The sequence below is a fragment of the Sardina pilchardus genome, chromosome 10 (assembly GCF_963854185.1).
Source record: "Sardina pilchardus chromosome 10, fSarPil1.1, whole genome shotgun sequence".
In the NCBI taxonomy this organism is placed as follows: Eukaryota; Metazoa; Chordata; class Actinopteri; order Clupeiformes; family Clupeidae; genus Sardina; species Sardina pilchardus.
In genome coordinates, this window is record NC_085003.1 from 18,024,028 (window position 1) to 18,045,710 (window position 21,683).

The 21,683-nt window shown below is 45.7% G+C and overlaps 1 protein-coding gene across 2 annotated transcripts in view; it reads right to left on the minus strand.

Annotated features, from left to right (window-relative positions):
- Positions 1-1,069: 1,069 nt before the first annotated feature.
- mical2b (microtubule associated monooxygenase, calponin and LIM domain containing 2b) overlaps positions 1,070-21,683 on the minus strand; it is a 42,403-nt gene continuing 21,789 nt past the window's right edge. Inside the window, exons 17-38 of one of the 2 annotated variants that reach the window (XM_062546823.1) lie at positions 21,424-21,564; positions 20,743-21,102; positions 19,909-20,013; positions 18,759-18,893; positions 18,274-18,411; positions 17,814-17,906; positions 17,112-17,219; positions 16,574-16,609; positions 15,997-16,183; positions 15,745-15,809; positions 15,325-15,403; positions 11,011-11,146; positions 10,417-10,499; positions 9,431-9,493; positions 8,425-8,543; positions 7,124-8,102; positions 6,768-6,862; positions 5,877-5,975; positions 5,551-5,644; positions 3,478-3,577; positions 2,543-2,616; positions 1,070-2,189 (exon numbers count right to left, since the gene is read on the minus strand). In XM_062546823.1, coding sequence (XP_062402807.1) covers positions 2,005-2,189; positions 2,543-2,616; positions 3,478-3,577; positions 5,551-5,644; positions 5,877-5,975; positions 6,768-6,862; positions 7,124-8,102; positions 8,425-8,543; positions 9,431-9,493; positions 10,417-10,499; positions 11,011-11,146; positions 15,325-15,403; positions 15,745-15,809; positions 15,997-16,183; positions 16,574-16,609; positions 17,112-17,219; positions 17,814-17,906; positions 18,274-18,411; positions 18,759-18,893; positions 19,909-20,013; positions 20,743-21,102; positions 21,424-21,564 — 3,474 coding nt within the window. In that variant the 3' untranslated portion in view covers positions 1,070-2,004. The remainder of the gene's footprint in view (positions 2,190-2,542; positions 2,617-3,477; positions 3,578-5,550; positions 5,645-5,876; positions 5,976-6,767; positions 6,863-7,123; positions 8,103-8,424; positions 8,544-9,430; positions 9,494-10,416; positions 10,500-11,010; positions 11,147-15,324; positions 15,404-15,744; positions 15,810-15,996; positions 16,184-16,573; positions 16,610-17,111; positions 17,220-17,813; positions 17,907-18,273; positions 18,412-18,758; positions 18,894-19,908; positions 20,014-20,742; positions 21,103-21,423; positions 21,565-21,683) is intronic. The other variant, XM_062546824.1, reaches the window with a different exon arrangement.

A 21,683-nucleotide genomic window follows, 5' to 3' on the forward strand; every position in this document is an offset into this window, starting at 1 on the left:
TGAGTTTACGCGTTCCTTGATTTCAAATCCCTCCCTCTTTCCAGGGATTTGGAGATCGACCGAAAGTGACTTGCTTGCTCGGAAGGCCGACTTTTCCAGTTGAGAAGTCGTTCTTGATGCGCTCTTATGTCGGACGGAGGACACAGTATAGGCCTTTAAATAAAATACGTTCGCCAAGACCACCTTGTTGAGTCCAAGACAATTCAAGGCCAGTACTAGTAGAGTCAAGACCGAGTCTAGTCAAGTTAAGACAAGACAGAGTCCAAAGTCCAAAATGAGAGACAAGTGATCTACTTCTTCTTTTGACACTATTTGCCAGCCTACTGATAGCATTTCCACTTAAATGAGTTTTGGCAGGCATTTGGTAGGTGGCAAACTTCATTGCCCATTAATGTAAAAAAAAAGATAAATAAATCAAATTTAGATTTTTGATTCAGGAAAAAAAAAGTGTCAACAACTGTCATTACCACAACAGTTTGTTCACAAATTCCAATGAAGGAATGTGGCTGTTTACGTGTTCTTGATCATATGCCAATTTGCCCATTTATGTTGCCTCAACTAGATTTATCTGGCTTAAAAAATAAAAATAAAAAAAATAGCGCCTACTACTTTTGAAGTCCAATGGACTAGAGATTTGATTTGAAATAATGTAATTATGCATTTGAATGAAATGGCTCTAGGTTTTAAGAAATTGAGACCGGAGATGGGCGACTTGAAAACAACTGTACGGACCCATAAAATAGCATAGCTAATACGTCTTACTAAAACAAAATGTCTTTACATAATATGTTATGTCAAGATGTGTTATAACAGTGCATATAATCATCTGAAAAAAAAATGAAATTAAAAGAAAAGAAAAAAACACTATGGGACTTGAAAATGCCAGTAGTTACAGAAACAACCCATTGTTATATTCAGTGGCACTTGAATGCTGCTTAATCTAGATCTAATCTGAACCCATGAATGCAGTCCCACAGGCCACTTTGTGAAACAGTATAGCCTAAGGCCTTAGTGTATGCTTTTACACCTGCACTTATTGTTAAGTATGAAAACACACCACATACTAATAGAGTTTTAAACAGGTTTTTATTTAATAAATTACGTGAGTATAGATAAACACAATGTAGTGAACATTTCTTAATTAAATTAATTAAAATAGATCAAACATCCTAAATTAACACAAAACACATTAACATTTGGCAGTGTTTCAGACATGAGGAAATAAATACAGCTAGCCAACAATTTCTCACAAAGATAGTGGATTTGGTATTGCCGTTGAAAACATTAACAAAAAACAGCATTATAATAGCATTTCCATTACAGACAATCTTGTGCAAGACCTGCAATTAGATAATATACGACTATGGTCTCATATCTTAGCGTTAATTAGGAAAACAATACATCATCTTTCAAATAGGAAATTCAAGAGAGATCGTAATGTTAAAGACAAACACCCCAAGAACTCGTGCTGAACACACATCTGAAAAGACACACACACACACACACATACAAAGTGAAAAGGTGGTTTTAAATAATTATTTACCTATGGAGTTGGTGCTTGGAGAGGGAACACAATCTAGTCTTCCAGACTGAGTGAATCCATTAAAATGGACAATATTGCACACGTTAAAGGAAAAGCGTCATTTCAGCATGACTCTTAAGTTTCATGAACGGCAAGTGTGTAGATTAATTTACCAGTAGTTATGATTTTAATGAGAAACCAGAGCACTGGCACCTCAGGAAGACAAACCAACCAAACATATAAACAAATGAACAAACAAAACAACAACAAAAATCTGTTTCGACTCACATATCCAAGTGTCAATTTCAGTAGACCTCGCAGCAATGGGGGATGAATTTTAAAAGTCTTAAAACGGTAAAACTTAATTCATAATGCTAAAAATGCAGAAGGTTTACATCACTTCCACTCTCTATTGCTCTAGAGTCTATTGCTCTAGCCGTTGATCAGTTCCGCAAGGAATGGAGGCTGAATGCTGCTGGCCCTTAGGTCCAGTGGAACCGGTAGCCTTTGGACAGCACCATGCTCTCCAGGTCCTGATCCTCGGCCCGCTCCTTCAGTCGCTGCTCCTCCAGGAGACTCACCAGCTGATCGCGTTTCTCCACCACCTGCATGATGTGGACCAGCATCTCCTGCTCCTCACTCAGGGCTGAAGCACTCTTCAAGGAGTCTGGAAGTTAGAAGAAGATGCAACATCTCACACACATGAAAGACTGTCCTCATATGCTTGTCTGTGACAATACCTCTGTGCTGTACTCTATACTTTATAAGACAGCCTTCATCTAGCCCTGCTACTGGGTTCATCATGTCAGTGATGCCAGTGTCTCACTGGTTTTGTACAATAACATTTAGGCAGGATGGGACGGTATATACTGTATAAGAACACTGGTTCATGCTTCATGCTATGACACCTTTAGCATTGTATTATGAACCACTTCATACTGACAGACAGGATATAGTAATGACGGGTAGAGTAAGCATTTCTTCATAATGGTGTGTTTTGTGTTACAGTAGGTGTGTTACCATCAACTGCCATTCTTTTCCGCAGGTCCTGCTGAAGTTGACTCTGCGTGTCCTCGAGCTCCAGTTCTTGAGCACTATAGAACAGAAGGAAATATGTTTTTAAAATGATGTATTTGTTTTTATTATTGTTATTATTATTTGAGTTTAAGTTATATTTTGGGCCTTGTTTATGGTCTATTCAACAGGACAGTGAAGAGATGACAGGAAATGAGATGGGGAGTGGATTCAGGAAATGACCTCGGGCCAAACTTGAACCTCTGACTCTGTGGGCACGGAGCCCATTTGTGGTGTGGGACGCTGACTACAGCTCCGTCCCATTTTAGTCATGACCCATTTTCAGCATGACACGTGTAACTGTAACGTGTAACATGTACTGTCTTTAAAGATGTGCGTGTACATGTGTAAAAAAAAGTTCCAAGTAACAAGGCTATGCTCTTGGTGTGAACGCACTCCTACAATGCGGACGCCATAAATATGATCAAATAATACATGATTCAAGCGGCAACAACACATTTTAGTGTATGCAGATACAGTATGCACTATGAATGGTCTTGCAAACTATTCAACATTGAATGTATAATTGTAGACCAGACCTCACAATATTTGTTAAATGCAAAGTCTAAATGCAAAGTCTTTGTGTTGTTTCTGACACATTCATTTTAAGAGTGTAACCAGTGTTCCTGGTAAACAGTCATTGCTTTATATTCAGATTAGATTTTAGTAAACCTATGCATCAGGATGAAGCATTATCAAGCATTATTAGAGGTGTTTCGTTTTAATGAACCACTTATATGCTGCTGACATGTATGCATGGTATCATCAATGGCTCTTTGTGATTATGCACATACATACATACATACATACGTACATATGTACGTACTTATACATCCACCACTAGGGTGCTGAATGGGCAAGCAAGCACCAATGGAACTTACAAGATCACGAGCTCAGATTCATAGCGCTGCAGCTTGTTCTTTTCCAGGACCAATTTAAACCAGGTCTGCAGGAGGTCAAGCTCGTCCGATGAATCCCCATCTGAAAAAAACATAATAAAGTCATATACACATGAAATTGCCACAGATAGACAAAAGAGAGATGTCATAGCCTTAAACGCTTCCTCCTATATTTTGGGAATTTGACTTGTGCATCCCAGACCTATCTGCTGTCCTTAGCTCTTTTAGACAGCCACCGGAGACTCCAGCATTGTGCAAACCCGAAACGTTCTCCTTGCGATTCCTTGCTGACATGGTCCCATTTCAGAGAAAAGGGGGACTTTGGTGTCCTTGGCATAATCAGCATAATTGACCCTAAATACTAAATATGCAAACCCTCTCGAAAATGCAGAGTGCAGATATTTACCCATATTCATCCATCCGGGCCTTTGTGCACCACTCTCCCCTGCCCACTTTCCATCTAGTTCAGAGCCGATGAATGCCAGTTCACAAAGGAGCCATTCAGTAAATATCTCTTTACACTGAAGCCTTATTACAATTACACCCACAAAGACTTGTAAACAGGCAGCACAATGGCAGCCAGCCCACTTCAGGCCACCGTGAGCCGGGATGCACAGTCTGTATTTATTAAAACCATTGCAAGGCCACACACAGTGCTGAAAAGTGGCTCCTGGTCAATGGCACTTTCTTCCTACCATGGGCTGTACAAACGGGCACACGCTTTCTCTTCCTTATGGTCAGAATCATCCCGATACTTTGAAATATGTCTGTTCCAGCACGGCAAAATATGAGTTATTGGCATTATCTAAATAACTGGAAAAATAAAATAAACTATGAAAAGAAGTTCAAGGATGCCGTGAGGCAGACATGCACTCTATTTTCCTTGCAGTCTGAGCGGTCATTCTAGGACAAAACTTTCTACAAATAAGCAGTTTTATTCATACATATGCAAGCACATTCATTGGTGCTTTGGCAATGAAATTCTATTTTCATAACAGCCGTGGGGTACATAATACATAAACTGGGATTTCTGTTAAGAGCACTGAATGAGTGAAAAAAAAAACAATTTACTGTTTCAGCAAAAGACAAATTGAGGCTTTCAGAAGAATGATTATAAACTCATTATTTGTTAAAAGACCGTCCTGATTTGCCTGTTTTCATAGGAGAGGTTTGCTGGCTTTAATGACTAGCATGTATATCAACATTTGCACAGATAATGAAGCTCTGTATTTGAAGGCCATTTCCCTTGCTCTCCCCCCGCACACCTCTATTTGCCAGACCCATTACCACTTAAGCCATTTCCCACAATTTCAACTTTAAATAGTCATTTGGCTTGAATGCAAATCAAAGTCATTTAAGAGCTTTTCCCCATCAAAAAAGCCTTCCCTCTGCAAGATCTTTGGTGAATGTTATCCAGAATGTAACTGTGGACATAAGAACCTCCTCTGGGTTCATGTTTACAGCGTTTTCATGATTATGACTTTCATACTCATTTAAAAACAAGTGGACAAGCTATGGCCATTATTATACTTCGTTATTGTAATGAAGTAAAAGAAAAGAGTAAATGGTATACTCACACAGACGTATGTTTGTGTGTGTGTGTGTGTGTGTGTGTGTGTGTGTGTGTGTGTGTGTGTGCGTGCGCGTGTGTGTGTACGCGCCCGCCCAAGTGTGCTTATCGTCATGGCGAGAGTGAGTGTGAGAGTTTGGCTGATGGGTAAGGACATGAGTGGACATGAGTGAGTGAATGATTGAAGAATGTGTCACGATGGGATTGAATGCAAGAGCTGCCGTGAGTAAGTGTGTGACAGTAAGGAGTCCGTATGACTTCTTAGGGAAGGAGGGGGACATGGAGAGCAAGAGATAGAGATAGAGAGAGAAAGGGAGAGAAAGAGGGAGGGAGAAAGAGAGAGTGAGAGCAAGAGAAAATGAGCTCAAGGAGAATAGTGTTTCAGTATAAGTGTGATTGGAAGTGTGCGCGTGCGTGTGCTAGTCAGAGTGTTTGTTTGTTTGTGTGTTTGTGTCATCTCTGAGGTGTGCGGTCATCCTACGCACCTGTCTCCCCCCTCAGCACCTTCTCCAGAGCCACCCCCTCCTCCTCTAGAGCTCGCTGTTTCTCCTCCACCTCCTCCAGTTGCCTCTGGATCGTCTGAAGTCACACACACACACACACACACACACACACACACACACACACACACACACACACACACACACACACACACACACACACACACACACACACACACACACACACACACACACACACACACACACACTTTTACTTGGAGGCCACGGCAAACACACACAAACTCATTGTCTGTTCATATGAGTGAATAGGGCCGCCTTCCCAAGGGCATCCGGCAGGCAGACAGCTGTACCTGTGCTCTGTGGAGTCTCTTCAGCTGCTCTCCTCTGGCCTGCTGCTGGACGATCCTCTCCTGCTTCCTCCTCTGCCGCTCGCTCAGACTCCCCTTGCGCTGAGCACAGAACAAAGGAATAAGAAGAAAGAAAAAAAAAAACATCCTTCAGACAGTGGCTGAGGAGGGGGGGAAAATAAGATAAGCTCAGGCCACTCAGAAGTGCCGCTGCGTCTCCACATAATGAATCTTGCCTGCCCATGAATGTGTCTTTTGGCTCTTTGATAAATAGTCGTGTCACAATGTCTCAAAAGATATTATTATTAGACCTTGAGGTGAACACTTTTCCACGTACTGTATAGGCATTAGGGGGAGCGAACGAGCAGTGGGGAATTCTTTCATGGCTTCACAAAGAATCAGCTTTCACAGTATGTGCTTAATGGACAGATTTTCATTAAAGAAGAGGAATCTCTATTTGTAGTTTTTTTAAGAGGGGGAGGGAGAGGGAGAAAAAATGGAACTACTTAAACATCCTCAGTTAACACTCTAGAGTTATTTATTCATCACAGACACACCCATGTTAGCAAGATGCTAGCAGTCCTGGTTCTTTATGGCATCAAACTCTGGCTCAAAATACCGCTGGCGCCATTACTGTAATTAGGACTGTAAATCTAACATGAAATAAGGCTGTGTACTGGCATGCCTCTCTGATCTATGAAGAGGACATTGGGTAGCCTTGGGATATCCTCTGTGCATGTAAACCGATAGGAGCAAGTCATTAGAAACATATCCAACTGTTCATGTGAGCTCTGATAATCCAAAGGAGGATTATCAGCTTTCGTCCATAGATGTCTGACCACTGATGACTGTCCCCTCTCTGGACATCAGTGGACAGGATGAGCAGGACCTTACCCGTGGCTTGTCAGGCATCCGATCCTCTCCATCAGAAGAGCTGGCTTCCTCTTCCTCCTCATACTCCTCTTCCTCATCATGTGGCTGGCTATTAGCTGTATAATGATAATAATAATCAGTGTGACACCACATACCATTCATTCGCATTACCAATACACTGTGATGCAGTGAGCACATGTTTTTGATGGCCTCAATCTCCACATATTTTAACTACATTTACCCACTCAAGCATTCATTCAGCAGTATGAACAGTCACACTCTGATCTGTCTTTTTAGGACACATTTTGTGTTGACATTTTGGGACCAGACCAAGAGCATGAAATAAATCAGATCTCAACAGAGGGCATTTTTGTCACCTTTGTTCCTGAATTTGGAGAGGATGGTCCAGATGTCCTTATCCTTGTTGTCCACTTGCCCCTCTCTGCCGCCTTTCCCTCTGTCCACCTCGTCTCTGTTGCGTACCCGGAGCGAGGAGAAGAAGTTGAGCTTGCGGCGCGGCAGGAAGGCCATGTCGTCTTTGGAGCCCGAGGTGGCGGCGGGCTTGGAGCTCAGGGCCACCTGCTGCAGCAGCATGGTCAGCTCGCTGCCCCTCCTCTGCTCGCCGCGGCCGTTCTCCGTGGCTGCGGAGACGTTCTCCGGCCGGCCCTGGGACGCAGGCCCCGTCACGGAGCCTGCCGAGCTGAAGGAGCCCTCGGACAGCGGCCGGGCCTTGGCCACGCGGTTGGTCCTTCGCACCACGTTAGTGCCGCTGGACGCCTCCTTCTGGCCGGACCCTCCGGAGATGCTCTTCCGGAGGGCACTGGCCCATATTTGGAAGGTGGACTGAGGCGGCGGTGGCGGCGCAGGTGTGGGTTCTGGCGCCGGCGTCGTTTTCGGGGCGGACTCGGGTTTTACATCGGTTGGCGGTGCTCGGGGCCCACGAGGACCCTTCCTGACGTCCGGAGGCTTGGAGGAGTCTTCTGAGGGGTCCACGTCCCAGTTGAGCAGCTTCTCCTTCTCACTCAACGAAAGGAGGAGCCTCTTCTTGGGACTGATTGAGGAGTCGAGCTGCTGCTGCTCCTGCTGCTCCTGCTGCTCCTGCTGCTCCTGCTGCTGCTGCTGCTGCTGCTGCTGCGGCTGCTCCTCCTGCTGCCCAGGCTGCAGCTGGGATGAGGAGGCTGAGAAGGAGGAGGAGGAGGTGGTGGAGGAGGAAGTAGTGGAGGTGGTGAGGCTGGGGTCAGGCCTCTCTGGAAGGCCCTGGCTGTTGTCAGTGAGAGTGGGCACTTCAGACTGTGCTGGGCACTTCCCCTCGGTGGACAGAGAGCCAGCATGTTTTTCAGATGTAGATGAGGAGGCCTGAGCCAAACAAACACAAGTCCCATCCATCACCACATCAAACAAAATGATTTACCAGCATGAGCAACACCTGCTCCATTTACATCACTGACTTGTTCTAAAAAAAGCTAAGATCTAGACAAATGAAATTAGCATGCATATTTTTACAACAAATACATTTAATTTACAATATGTTACTGGTATATATAAAATCACATATTTTTATATAACTCAAGGTAGATCAGTTACCAACGTGTCGCTGTTGATATACCAACAATATCTGACACATCCTAACAATATAATGTGGGACAACCAACAGAAGGTGCTTCACAAAACAACAAACCTGCTTTTCAGGCTCGTCGTGAATCTCTTCAAAGTCGGACTCTCCGTCCTCTGCGGGGCCCTCCTGCTTGTCGGCAGCTCTTCCGCGGGCGAACGTCTTCACCAGGATCAGAGGCAGCGCTGGGGGACGGAGAGAGGAAATGCAAGCCAAACGAATGACTGGTGACTGGTCGCTAATGAGGACTGAAACCATGCCCAAGCGGAGTGCAGAAAAAAAAAAAAAAAAAAAACAGGGAGCCATGGCACGGTAATGCAAAGAGTCCCTCCCAATGGCCACAACACAGCACAAATAATGCATGCAAACTTTATGTGCGGTGCCGTTGGAGAACCATCAGTGCTTGTGTATGAGAACAGGGGGCACAGGGCATTGGATTTGATGCAGGGCATTCATAATGCATGAGAATGCTACCAGTGCCATTGTTGTGGATTTTTCAATTCATCTCGGGACAACAAATAGCTCACTATTCCCATAAGGTTCTTAAGAGCCTGGCAATAATACAAAGCTTCATAAGAAGAACAGGCCCTCATTTCCACTGCAGAGATGACTGGCTCCCTCTAGTGAAATTATTATTATTTCTATTGTCCATAAGTCAATGCAAAATGAGTAGCCTATTGTTCAGTCAGGGAAAAGGCAATGGAAACGAGCACATCCTACAAGAGCCCACCTGTCGGTCATAACTACACATTAAAACCTCTGCTGTAAACCCTTCAGTCGCAACTTCAAAACAGCAAGTGCTGTTCTAATGTCCGCCCATCAGGTAAGCCAACACACTGATGCAAGCGAGATCTGGTGTACTGTACACCAGTGGCGGGAGTACTTTAGACCGAGGTGTCCCAGTGTGGGATTAATTTTATTAATAGCCCTGTGAAACTGGACATGTGAGTGAATTGCGCTAATCCAGAGGGCATGTTCCAGAGCACGATCACTGCCCTCACAGGGCACACATGCTGTGAGGGGAACCGGACACTAGGGGGCGTATGAGAGCTGCTGCACCCTTGGTACTCACTGGCCCGAATTTTTCTCCTCCAGTAGTTGTTCTTATTGGCACCCTTAGAAGCAGCACGGTGGCCTAGAGGGGGGAGGGAGAGAGGGAGAGGAAGAGGGAGAGGGGGAGAGAGAGCGGGAGGATGTAATTAAAAAGGTTGGTCAGATATGTTTACAATCATAACTTGGAGCTGGGAAATTTTTTTTTTCAAAACACTGCAACTTGATCTACGGTAGTTGTGGGACAATATGAGTTCAAAAACAAGACTGCGGACTTAGAAAAGCCCTGCTGGTCCTGGAGAACGAACACCGCGAGGCAAACAAAGTTCTTTCAGCTATGGTGGTCCGAGAGTAGTCACGCACCATTAGGGTGATTATAGTTACTTAAAGTATCTATAACACTATTCAAAAACGCTGTTAGTTTAAAAGTGCCACCATCAGGGTGAATTTAATCCACACACACAGATGCAGCTGCTGTGCATTTCTCCCAGTTCTGAACAGAATGTTCAGCTTAGCTCCATGTGGAACAGAACAGGAGTGGCTGCAGAGGCCAAGAAAAACACACATCTAATGTGAAGGAATGACTGGCGACCACTCCCTTTTTAAGGGAGTGTAATATGAGGGGAGTGGGACACACACGTAGGGCCTCTCTCAACATCCCTCCTCGATCCTCGATGCTCGGTCCTCCAGACTCGTTCCCACTGATCTACAACTAGCACTGGATAGACCATCCCATTGTTGCCGCCCATCATTCTTTATCTAGAACAGTGAGAACGAGGACCAAGGAAGGAAGGGAGGATACATAAAAGACGAATGACAGACACCCTCATAGAGACAGCGTGAGGGGATGGAGGGCTCGATGTGGGCAGATGTGGAGCTTGCTGTAGCTGTGGCGGGTTTGAGAACCTGAGTCTATGGCTGTTGCTGTTGAAGGTGTAGGAGTGCGAGGAGAGCCTGTGGAGTCGTTTCTGTGATTACAAAGTTTTGCCAAAGAGTGTGGAGACTTACCCTTGACCTCTTCTGACAGCGAGTTGCAGCTGGTAGATCCAGAATCAGAGGACTGAAGTGAAAATGGTTCTGACGCCTGACACCTAGTATAGCAGAGACACACACACACACACACACACACACACACACACACACACACACACACTTTAAACATTTTATTAATCCATATATTTATTTGTGTAGGCATGTATTTCTTTATTTGGTCAACTTATATACACCTCCTTGGGCACCATTATGTCACTTGACAGCAGAGAGGGAGGGAAAAAAAGGAATTCTTGCTACTGTACAGGACAAATTCCTCTCCTCTGATAAGATTCTAAATATCCAGCCCAAGGACACTTATCGACATACCGTGGAGTTGAGAGGAGTTTTTCGTTCTCATGTAACCGAAGTGCAGTTACAAAGCTCAGTGCATTAGCTGTACAATTTGATAAGATTTTAATCCAAAGCTTTAGATAAAAGATTGGATAAGTATGTGCAGCGGTACAATAGAGTCTCAGTCTCATTTCTGGCCCCAAGTCCATTTCTCTCTCAGAGTGTGTGTGTGTGTGTGTGTGTGTAAGTTCTCAAGAAATGCCGATCCTGCTAACTTACTCCATATTGGACCCAGGCTGGTCCGTTTCTAGCTGAGGCTCCTCTGGTAGCTCAGCCACCATGGTGGGGTCCAGCCAGGCCGTCTGAGCTCCTTTGCTTGGGCCATCACAATTTGTATGCTGCTGCTGTGGGACTCCTGCAAAGTGAAGTCACAAAACACATCACCAAAAGCTCTCAAGTTGTGGCGTCAGCTGAAGCATCTACAGAAACTCTAACTTGCTACAGCCATAATGGCGTACAGATCACATGGAGTCAGATCTACACACACACACAATATTCTGCAGTTAAAAGGATTGGAAATAATTGACCACATAGGGGTAACATTCATAGGAACCAAACCAACCTATTGCTCTAGTTTTCTTTTTCTATACAGTAAATCTACAGTACAGTACATTTTCTACCATTATGTACGTAAGACCTGTTTGATGGCAAGAGGGAACTGAACTGAAAACACAGAAATGCAGAGATGTTTAACACTGTACCATGAGAAACCAAATATAACATAGACAAATATAGATCAATAAATACAAATATTAGAAAATAAATACATAAACAAATTAATAAATAAATTCCATGATAAGTAATATTGTTGATTAATTGAATTGAGTAATAAATTAATCAATACATACATAAATAAATATAACTAAAGCTTACAGTAGCAACATGAAGGAGCTGTATGGAGATGCTAAAGAGCTGTGATCTGAAATCAATTCAGATTTAAATAGAATAGAATAGAATATATACTTTTTTGATCCCGTGAGGGAAATTCAGTTCTCTGCATTTAACCCAATTTAACCGAATTAGTGAACACACAGCACACAGTGAACACACAGTGAGGTGAATCACACAACCCAGAGCAGTGAGCTGCCTGCCCAACCAGCGGCGCTCGGGGAGCAGTAAGGGGTTAGGTGCCTTGCTCAAGGGCACTTCAGCCGTGGTGGACTGGTCGGGGATCGAACCGGCAACCCTCCGGTTACAAGCCCGATGCGCTAACCAGTACACCACGGCTGCCCCCATCCAGCCGTGTTATCCATCTAGCAGTAACATACTGGACCACTGAAATCCAATGTCAACACCACTTAACACTTTAGCAACGCTTTGAAGGACAATTTGTTCATCCGAGAGCCATGGAAACACAGAGGATGTAGACATTCTGCACATCATACAGACTGTTCAGAACCTTCAGTCTCTCACTTTTAACCTCAAAGTGCAGGGTGACCTATGCATGAATGCTTCGGTGGTTTGATGTGCTGTGACCATGCATTTGGAGTTTTGAATTCAGTAATGGCTTCAAGAGTGGAACAACTTGAAAGAGTGACCTTGAGATGCTTTATATGATTTTGAAACCCTTGTTATCCAGCCTGGAATCCTATACATGAATACTCTAATGTATGTTTATTATTATATTGGAGTGCGTGTGTCATACTGGGGTGGTGGGAGAGCAATAATGCAGTCGTGCTCCACCGCAGAAAGGGACTGAGAGCAGTTTACTTTGATGTGAACCGGCATATTTATGTGTAAAACTGCTAGAAAAACTGACGCAGAATCTGATATGTTCAAACTAGATGAACTACAACTGCTGAAAAATTATCATGTGAAGTCATTAATCTACGATAATCAAAATAAATAAATAAATAAATAAATAAATAAATCAGTCGTCAAGTGAACACTGCACACCATTTGAAACATACTAAACGGATCAACTTGTGAGTGATTGGACAAGCAAATGAAAACAAAATAAAGGTGACAGTTGGAGAAGAACCCAGAAACAGACCAAGATGAGAGTGAGAGGAGGCTGAAGGGTAGTCGTAACCGCGGGAACAGAGTCACAGTAGCACTGGGTCTGATGTATGGGGATGGAGACCAAATCAAGGACATTATATCTCCATTAAACCGGTGAGGACTCACTGGGACTATATGGGGAAAGCCTGATCCTTAAGATGATACAATTAACTGACTAGGATACAAAGGTTACTTTGCCTTTTATCGTGTTAATTTAGCAGTTATTTTTTAAGCAGATAAGCCATTTATACTAGTAATGCCTTAGCAAATGAATGGTCATGGGCTTACACGGACACAAACTTGAGAGTGTGGGCCTGATGAAATGCATAGACAGCTCAAATTTAAATAAAGAGGAGGAAACAAAGAGTTATGTATTAAAAAGGATTTATTCTTTTTAACTTACAGGCTTTCAATATGATAAATTAAGCAAAGATCATTTACCTAAGAAATGTACAGGGTGGCAGATGAAGTCTTATAAATATAGCAAAAAGAGAACATTTGCGTCATCCAAGCCCTCTGGATTGTCTTGATTTATTATTATTGTTTAAAAAAAGTGCAAAAAACTAGAATTCTCCATCAGGTACCAAGCTCAGTTTTCCCTCTAAGAGGAGGAGCAAGAGAAGTCTCCGTTGTGGGACTGAGTGGGAAGATAAGCATCTTCTAGAGTGGAACATTCATCAGGGACAAACAAAGAGAGAGAGAGGGGGGGAAAAAAACAACATTTGTTATTTCACGGAAAAAAAAGGGGGCCGAATAGTCCTGCCACAAAAATAAGCTCCACAGGCCATGAAGAGCATGCTGAGATTTGAGTTGGCGGAGTGCTTCGGCTAGTAGCGTTACCTTAGATGCAGTGAGGGGGACAAACACAAATTTGCCTAATTTTTGGAGACACTGTGACAAGGGACATATCAAGACTTCCATACACAAGACCCATGCGAAGTTCTGGACAACAGACTGATTAAAGAGAGGATTATTAGGGGCCGAGAGGAGAGCCACTGGTCAAGCCACAGACACACAAGTGATCATGTGACCCCATTCACCTTCCTGCAGCCACGATTCAGCCAATCAGAGACGGTAGCATTGGAAACTTGCAACAGACTACACACGCGATGGGACAGACTGGAAGGACGGGGAGAAATAGAAGAATTGAAGAGAGGAGTAAACATGACAGATGAGATGTTACAGAACAGAAAGAACGAGAAATACTTTGATGCTGTAACCTCTATCTGCCAGCGCTGAGTCTAACACAAGTCTAAAAATACAAACGGAGCCCCGGCATTCAAATGCAACATGCTTGCGTAGAACAAAAACAAAACAAAACAAAACAAAAAAAACATGAGCTCCCCAGAAAACATACTACACAGATAGACCAGGCCAGAGTGGACACGGGCATTCAGAGTAGTGCACTGCCCACACTAAAATACTGCATTGTCTGGTTTGGTCACGATCATGTCTGGATTGCCACAATCAAAAAAAGACAAATTCAATTTCACAGAGCTGAACAAATCTTTGGCAGGAAAAAAAAAACACAGATTAAGCTACTTCCAGCCTAGTGGAACACATTGTTCACATTGCCATTCAACATTTTCAAAACGGGGAAAAAAATTAGCTTCCAATAGTCCTCTTTTGTAGAGGAAAAAAAGGTCACTGGTAACCAAAAAAGAAACAAACCAAAACACATGAATACTGTTTGGCATTTCCATTGCACGCACAAAACACTGTGAGAAAGTGAGTACCATTACATGAGCCATTACATTACATGCAGTCAGTACCTCTTTCCAAAGCAAAACAAAGCTTCCATCACAAACACACAAAGGCATATTGCACAGACCTGCGCTGTGCTTCCAGGTAAAAGTGCTCTCAGTGCTTCCTTTGGTTTTACAAGAGTCCTTGTTTAACTTAAGAAAAAAAAAAAAGAAAAAAACACATACGCACACATACCTGGCAAAAATACTGATTGGTGTGCTGGAACCACTGGACAGGCTTGGCTATGCAAAACCATTTCAACACTGTTGGCCATTACATGGAAACACCTTTGTGATGTTTCAGGGACAGCGGGTTTCTCTATGATGTTAGGTTTTCAAAACACAAAACAAACCAAACAACACCACAAAACGCCACCGTGTTAGCGCTCTGGGCGTGCGCTGGAGCCCGAGCTGGGCTGCAGGGGAAAGGGGAGGGGCGGCCAGCAGGCGAGGCTGCCCGCCCTCTACCGCAGCACCTGCTGGGCCAGCGACTGCGCCAGGGTCTGGGGTGGCGGGGGCGCGGGGGTTAGCGGCGGCGGCAGCGGCGGCGGCTCCTCCATGCGGAACATCTGGGCCAGCACGTCGTGCAGGCCGGCCAGCAGGGGCATGCCCAGGCTCAGCAGCATGTACAGGAAGCCGTAGTCGTCCTGGCGCTCCAGCAGGTGCTGGCGCGTCACCCGCACCGCCCCGAGCGCCTGGCGGCCCAGGCGACAGGGGGCGCCCAGGAGCAACAGCACCAGCCAGCGGGGCCAGGACACGGCCGCGCTAAACAAGGAACTCAGGGTACCTGAAGGCTGGCTCTGCAGGTCGTCTGTGGACAAGCACAGCACGCCGCCGTTAAGCGAAGATGTTCCGGTCCCCTCCGACTGCAAGAAACACACACACACACACACACACACACACACACACACACATAAACCACAGATCAGACAAGTGAAACTTACAGGAACTAGGAACAGTTCACAGGCATTCATGCCAATAGCATATGTGGTCAAGACATTGTATTTTTAAATCAAATGATACAATTAGAATTTTGACCAGAAATGACCATAATTTAATATGAATAGAAGGTTACTTAGTGAGCCTTTAATTTATCACTCCACATTAGACATAGAAAACTGGATCAAATAAATCATTGCCGCTACATGATGGTTAAGATGCATGGTAGATACAGTACATGACAAGGAGTTGATGAAGAGGTCATTACCACTCGTCCTCGGTTCTTGATGTTGGCCAAATACTGAGAGTAGTGCAACTTGCAGTAGAACTTGCCTGCAATACGAGAACATAAACAAAGGCATGTCATGGTTATTTCCTTCAGACTACAATACACAACTCCATTTGGAGATCAGGCGGTTTGTCAGAAGTGGTTTGCAATTCCCAAGAAGCTGCCTCACAGCCTCAGGGCAACCAGGTGTGTGTGTGTGTGTGTGTGGTCAGTGTTTAGCTCTAAACATACCGTGACCGGTGTTGAAGGCATGGCCTCCCAGTCGCAATGTGCAGAGGCAGTCTTCGCAGCGGAAGCACTCGCGGTGGAAGAAGTAGCCTTCGGCACTTAGGCGCTCCATCACGTACACCCGCTTCTTGCACGAGTGGCACACGTCGCTCCCGCCCACGCCCATCGGGAAGTCCTTCCGCGTCGTACCCTGTCGAGGGGACACGACACACACGCTGAAGACGCAACCAGGGAAGGTGTTACTGGCCAAGATGGCGGAAATGTTAGTACAGCTGTAACTGTCCCCACACACACGCACAGACTGTATTGTGTCAACATGATGCTGTAGAGTAGCGACCTTAACATTAGTAAACTATGTTTTATCAAAAAAATGCAAGAACAAACATGGAATGGAGTTATTAGATACCCCCTCATAAGGGGAAAACACAATAGCTGATGATTCTACCAAAGAACTGGCAAGATCAGTGTGTGGTCAAAAATGGTGACTAAATACTGACCACTGCTCAAGCTATGCTGTTTAGTTGCCTGGCACTACATTGCTCTACATAGGTGAGGCAGAAGCACATTCGGTCGGGTTTACCCCTGTTGACTTTGGGCGCCTCCCTTGGAGCCACACCTGCGGACAGTATCGCATGACCCACAGTGAGCATTCATTGCCTGGTTCCCTGCTGACTTCTCATACAAGAAGATGCAAAACAGCATAATGAAGCGTCTCATGAAAACTCAACTTCTCAAACCCCCACCCCCAGCGTGACAAAAGAGAAGAGCACAAGCCCTCTGGATGGCATGAGAACTTTTGCATGCAGGCGTACGAGGGAGCACAAGCAATCTGGGGGCCATTTTAGATACAGCTCACTTTTCACTGGAGCCATCGCAGGCTATTTACAGTCAGCCCCAAACTACAGATGGTGTCCCAAACCTTTATATGGTGCATGTGACTTCAGCTGTGGCAGAACAAGGAAAGAGATGGCCTGCTTCTTGTAGAACTTAAAGCAAGACCACTGGTACATTGCAATGAAATGAGAATACAACTTCACTATCCAAAGCAAAAGGCGTGGCATGTTGTTATACCATTTTGCAGCGGCACTTGTCATGCGGTCATATATCCGTGGCCTTACCGGTGAGAGTGCTGGGCTGGCAGCTTTGGGCCTATGGTCAGTCTCATAGAGGATGGCCAGAGTCTCAGCCTTAGCGCCTATCACAGAGGAGACCTTCCCCACTGTCCTCTACCACCACCACCACCACCACCACCACCAACACACACCACCAACGGAGAGGAGGACGGGGGAGACAAGGGGAGAGGAGGAGGAGGAGGAGAGGAGAGGAGGAACACACACAGATACAAACATACACATCAGGAGACCCAGTGGGAAGAACACAAACAGGAACACACCAAGTCAATGGGACTAGCAGGACAAAGAGGCGATGGAGAGACAGCACTAGCAGGTGAGACTGAAGAACAGAAAAGCCATGCATTCCAACCTTGGCCATGCCATTGAACGTAACGCAGCCATGCATCTAGGGTGAGCGTGATGAATGTGAAGCAATAGGCCCGTGACGCCTGGTGGTTTCATTCAGACGGCGAACTAAACAGGCTCCATTCTGACCACACTGTATTGCAGCCTGGTGTGAGAGGTATGCAGTGTGGCTTGTCTTTAGAGTCTAGTTAGTGTTTCTGCATTACTCTGCAGCGTGTCTGCAGATGCACCCAGCGGAATGGTGGATACATAGCCATGCAGTTACCACCTCTTAACCTAGTCTCTATAATGCATACATTATTTCAGGAACTTCTAAACAGGCCATCCATGCAGTGGCTCTACCTGTGTGAGAGAACAGGAGGTTTCTGTGTGATCGTTTTCAGATAAATGGATCTGACTAAGACCACGCTCACATAATAAGGCACTTCCATTGCACTAAAACAAAAAAAACAAACAAACACTTAGTTTTAAAAACTAAAGAACTAGCTCTTCAGTAATAATGTATTTCCACAGAAACAGAAACTGAGATGTGCATAACCTCTGCCTTCCAGTAAGTTCGATAGTGTGTTTAATAATCACCACTGATAATAACTTCCTGTTTTCATTTCAGTGTCTGAACTAAAACTATAAAGGCAGTATTGTACAGCAGGGAGAGACAGGATAGCTGAGGGCACTGTGATAATTCTTTGTTTAGTAACTCTCAAATGAACGTGTTTCTTTAAATGAATCTCAGCGACTTATATAGCAGCTTCATCCACACAATTCAGACAGCTGTTGTGTCCCGAGTGTCGGATTCTTTTACCTGCTTCGAGGGCTCAGGTGCGGCTGGGGAGAGAGGGAGATAGGACAGGGTGGAGGAGATGTGGAGAGAGTTGGTGGAGGGGGTCTCAGGAGAAGAAGGGGTGGAGGCAGGGGTGGAAGAATAGGAAGGCGTAAAGACCTGTGTTGATTTAGTTTTCAGCAGAAAAGAAAGGTAAGAGAGAGGGGGAAAAGAAAGACAAAGCTATGAGAGCAACATGGACTGTACATGGCAAACACAGCAGGGGAGGCAGAGAGGGGACCCACTCACATAACTATGGAGTGGTAGCACAGGGCAGCAGGAGACAGTTTAGGATAACTAAAGGCTCAAGGATAATGCCTTTGGTAGAGGATACCGTCGTTCAGTACCTCTCACACTTTGAGTGACTAGAGCATCGATTTGCCCCGAACTTCTCAGAGCCACTTAAAGTAGATTCATCCGCACAGTTCAGACAGCCGTTGCGTCCGAGCGTCTGAATCTGTTTTTACCTGCTTCGAGGGCTCAGGTGCGGCTGGGGCGAGAGGGAGGCAGGAGAGGGCGGAGGAGACGTGGAGAGAGTTGGCGGAGGGGGCCTCAGGAGAAGGGTTGGAGGCAGGAGTGGGAGAATAGGTAGGCGTAAAGACCTGTGTTGATTTTTCAGAAGAGAGGGGAAAAAAAGGTAAAGAGAGGCAAAAAGGAAAGGCCGGCTATGAAAGCAGCTTGGACAGGACAGTACATGCCAAACTGACCCGGGGGTGGGGGTTAGGGGTGGGTGGGTCATGAATATAAGTATTAACATCACTACAACAGAAGAGCCATTGATCAGCACACACAGTTCCCCTTACCGCCCCCGCCTTGTGTGCTACATGCACTGATTCATATCTTTATGTTTTGGCATGACAGCACCCAGTAGAGAGCGAGAGAGGGAGAGAGAGAGGGAGTGAAGGGAGACAAAGAGAGAGAAAGAGAGAGAGAACAAAATAAATACAGAAGAGTGAGTGAGTGAGGGCGGTGAGGGAGACCACAAGGACGCAGAAAGGGAGGACCCTATTCAGTGGAGTCGAGCAGTGACAGGGCCAGTTAACGGCGTACTAATTAGTTCCATTTGAAAGGAGCGGAGTCCAAACAAACAAACAAACAAACGAGCGATGGCCTCCACTTCATTCAAGAACTTTTAATTGGATAAGTAGAGAGCACACCGCCACACTCAACACAGCAATGCGGCCAACGAAAAAAGTTGGTAATAATGACAGAGGTAGTGAGTAAGCGAACAAGAGAGAAAGAGAAAGAGAGAGAGAAAGAGAGAGAGAGCGAGAGAGAAAGAGAGAAAGAGAGAAAGAGAAAGAGGAAGAGTGAGAGAGGTGCTCATATAACACATCATATTCATATCTAAATTGAGTGTACTGTATGTGCATGCGGACAATGGACTCAAGTACTGCCAGCCCAAACACAAAAACATAAACAAACATTAGTAGGTGCATCACTGATGATACCAAACAAGCTAGATGTGATCATAATAAACAGGAATTTCTCAGAGGACACACACCAAAACCAGGACCTAAAGCTGGTCAGTGAATATCATGTCTGCGGTCAGTCACAGATGGCTTGTGGACACTCTAAGAGGACACCACACACAGGCAAGAGGCGCCATGCAATCACCTTGACCCGAGCCACTTCACCGGGAAACATGGAGAACAGGTGCTGAGCCCTTTCCTTTATGCTCTTTCTAGTGAACTCCCTGGCGCTTACGGTCTTTGCTTTTCTCTGCAGAGCGGCCGTGAGGAAGGATGGAGGGAGGGAGGGAGGGAGGGAGGGAGAGAGGGAGAAAAGAGAGGGAGGATGAGGAAAGAGGGAAGCACACGTGAGGAAAGGAACAGAGAGGTGAAAAAACAAACCACTGCTTTCAGCCGAGCCAGAATGGGAGATTACCGCACGCAGATCCAATAAGTTCAAACACTGTTGCCATTAAGAGACGCTTTAGAAACGATTTAGATTTGCAAACAATGCTGACTTGTATGTGGATTTTTTTTTTTTTTGAAGTAGCCTTTGCTTTCTACATCATTGGAGAAGGGCTGGACATTATGACCACCTTGCATGACCCTGGATAAGTGTTGATGCCAAAATGTGCAGGAGCAAAGACAGTTACATAACTAGTTTCTCCCGAACAGGGAAGCTACATTGTGGGCATAACTGAAGCGCTACGTTCGCATAGCATCTGCTGCAACAAATACCTTCCGTTATAATCAATACCGTACCGCACGTGCGTTCAACAGACCAGTGTTCTAAAAATGTTTTTTATGCGTCACGAACGGAACGTTTCAGTTACGCACCTGGTGTAGCTGCCCTGTAGGGAAATTTTACATTAACGTTTACTTTTTCCGCACGAAGTGGAAGAGAACACCTGAGTGAGCAGGTGAATCCCTAAAACAAAGTGGATAGGCCCTAGAGACCGTGGGGGGGGAGACACATGCAAAAACACTGCATGCTGATCACCTGTTCAATTTCGTCCTTCAGGTGCTGCTGCCGCTGGTGCATGTCAGACAGAGCTGGGGTGCTGAGGGAGCAGGAGGAGGAGGACAGAGACGAGGAAGAGGAGGACGAGGAGGAGGAGGAGGCGAGCCGGTCAGAGTAGGCCGCCACCCCCGAGCCCTCCGCTCGGGGGACTACCTGTGGAACTCCGAGGGGAATGATGGAGTGTATGTACTGAGCCTGAGGATCAGAGCCACACGCGGGGCTCGAGACGGAGCCAGGACTGGGGCTGGGACTGGGGCTACGGGGATGTGAGGAGCTTGGGCTGGCTTTGGGACTCTGGGGCGAGGAGCCCGCCGACAGGAGCCTCAAGTAGATAGACGGCTGCAGGCAGAGGGGACAACAACACAGTCGGAATGAGTGAGCAAAGGAGGAGTTCACATAGACGCCAGCAGAGGGCGTTGTTCAGCGCACATCACACCAAGGCTGTTGGTATTAAGAGGGAACTTGGGCATGGAGGGAGAAGGGGGTGGGGGTTGGGGCACCTGATAAAGGGTTTCTGATCTGATAGTGTTAGCTGGATTACAGCAGCTTTATTAAGGGCGACTGAGGTGAACTGGGAGCTTACTGGGACGGTCTGCCAGCGAGGCCGCCTTGACTGCTAAACGGACCAGTCTGTACAGGCCAGAGAGGAGTGAACGTTACCTGCCACTTGGGCTTGGGAGGCGAGGGAGGAGGAGGGGGTTGGTCCTTGGGCTTGGCAAATCGGGGGTTCTCGGTCCAGTCCAATGTGGTAGGCCGGGGCGGCGGGGGCTCGGCGGAATCAGAGTCCGAATCAGACTCCGACTGAAGCGCGCGCGCACACACACACACACACAGACCCACACACACACACACACACGAACATCAGACAGACCAGGAAAGGAAAGGAAAGAGGAAACAAGATGAGGACAGAAACAGGACAG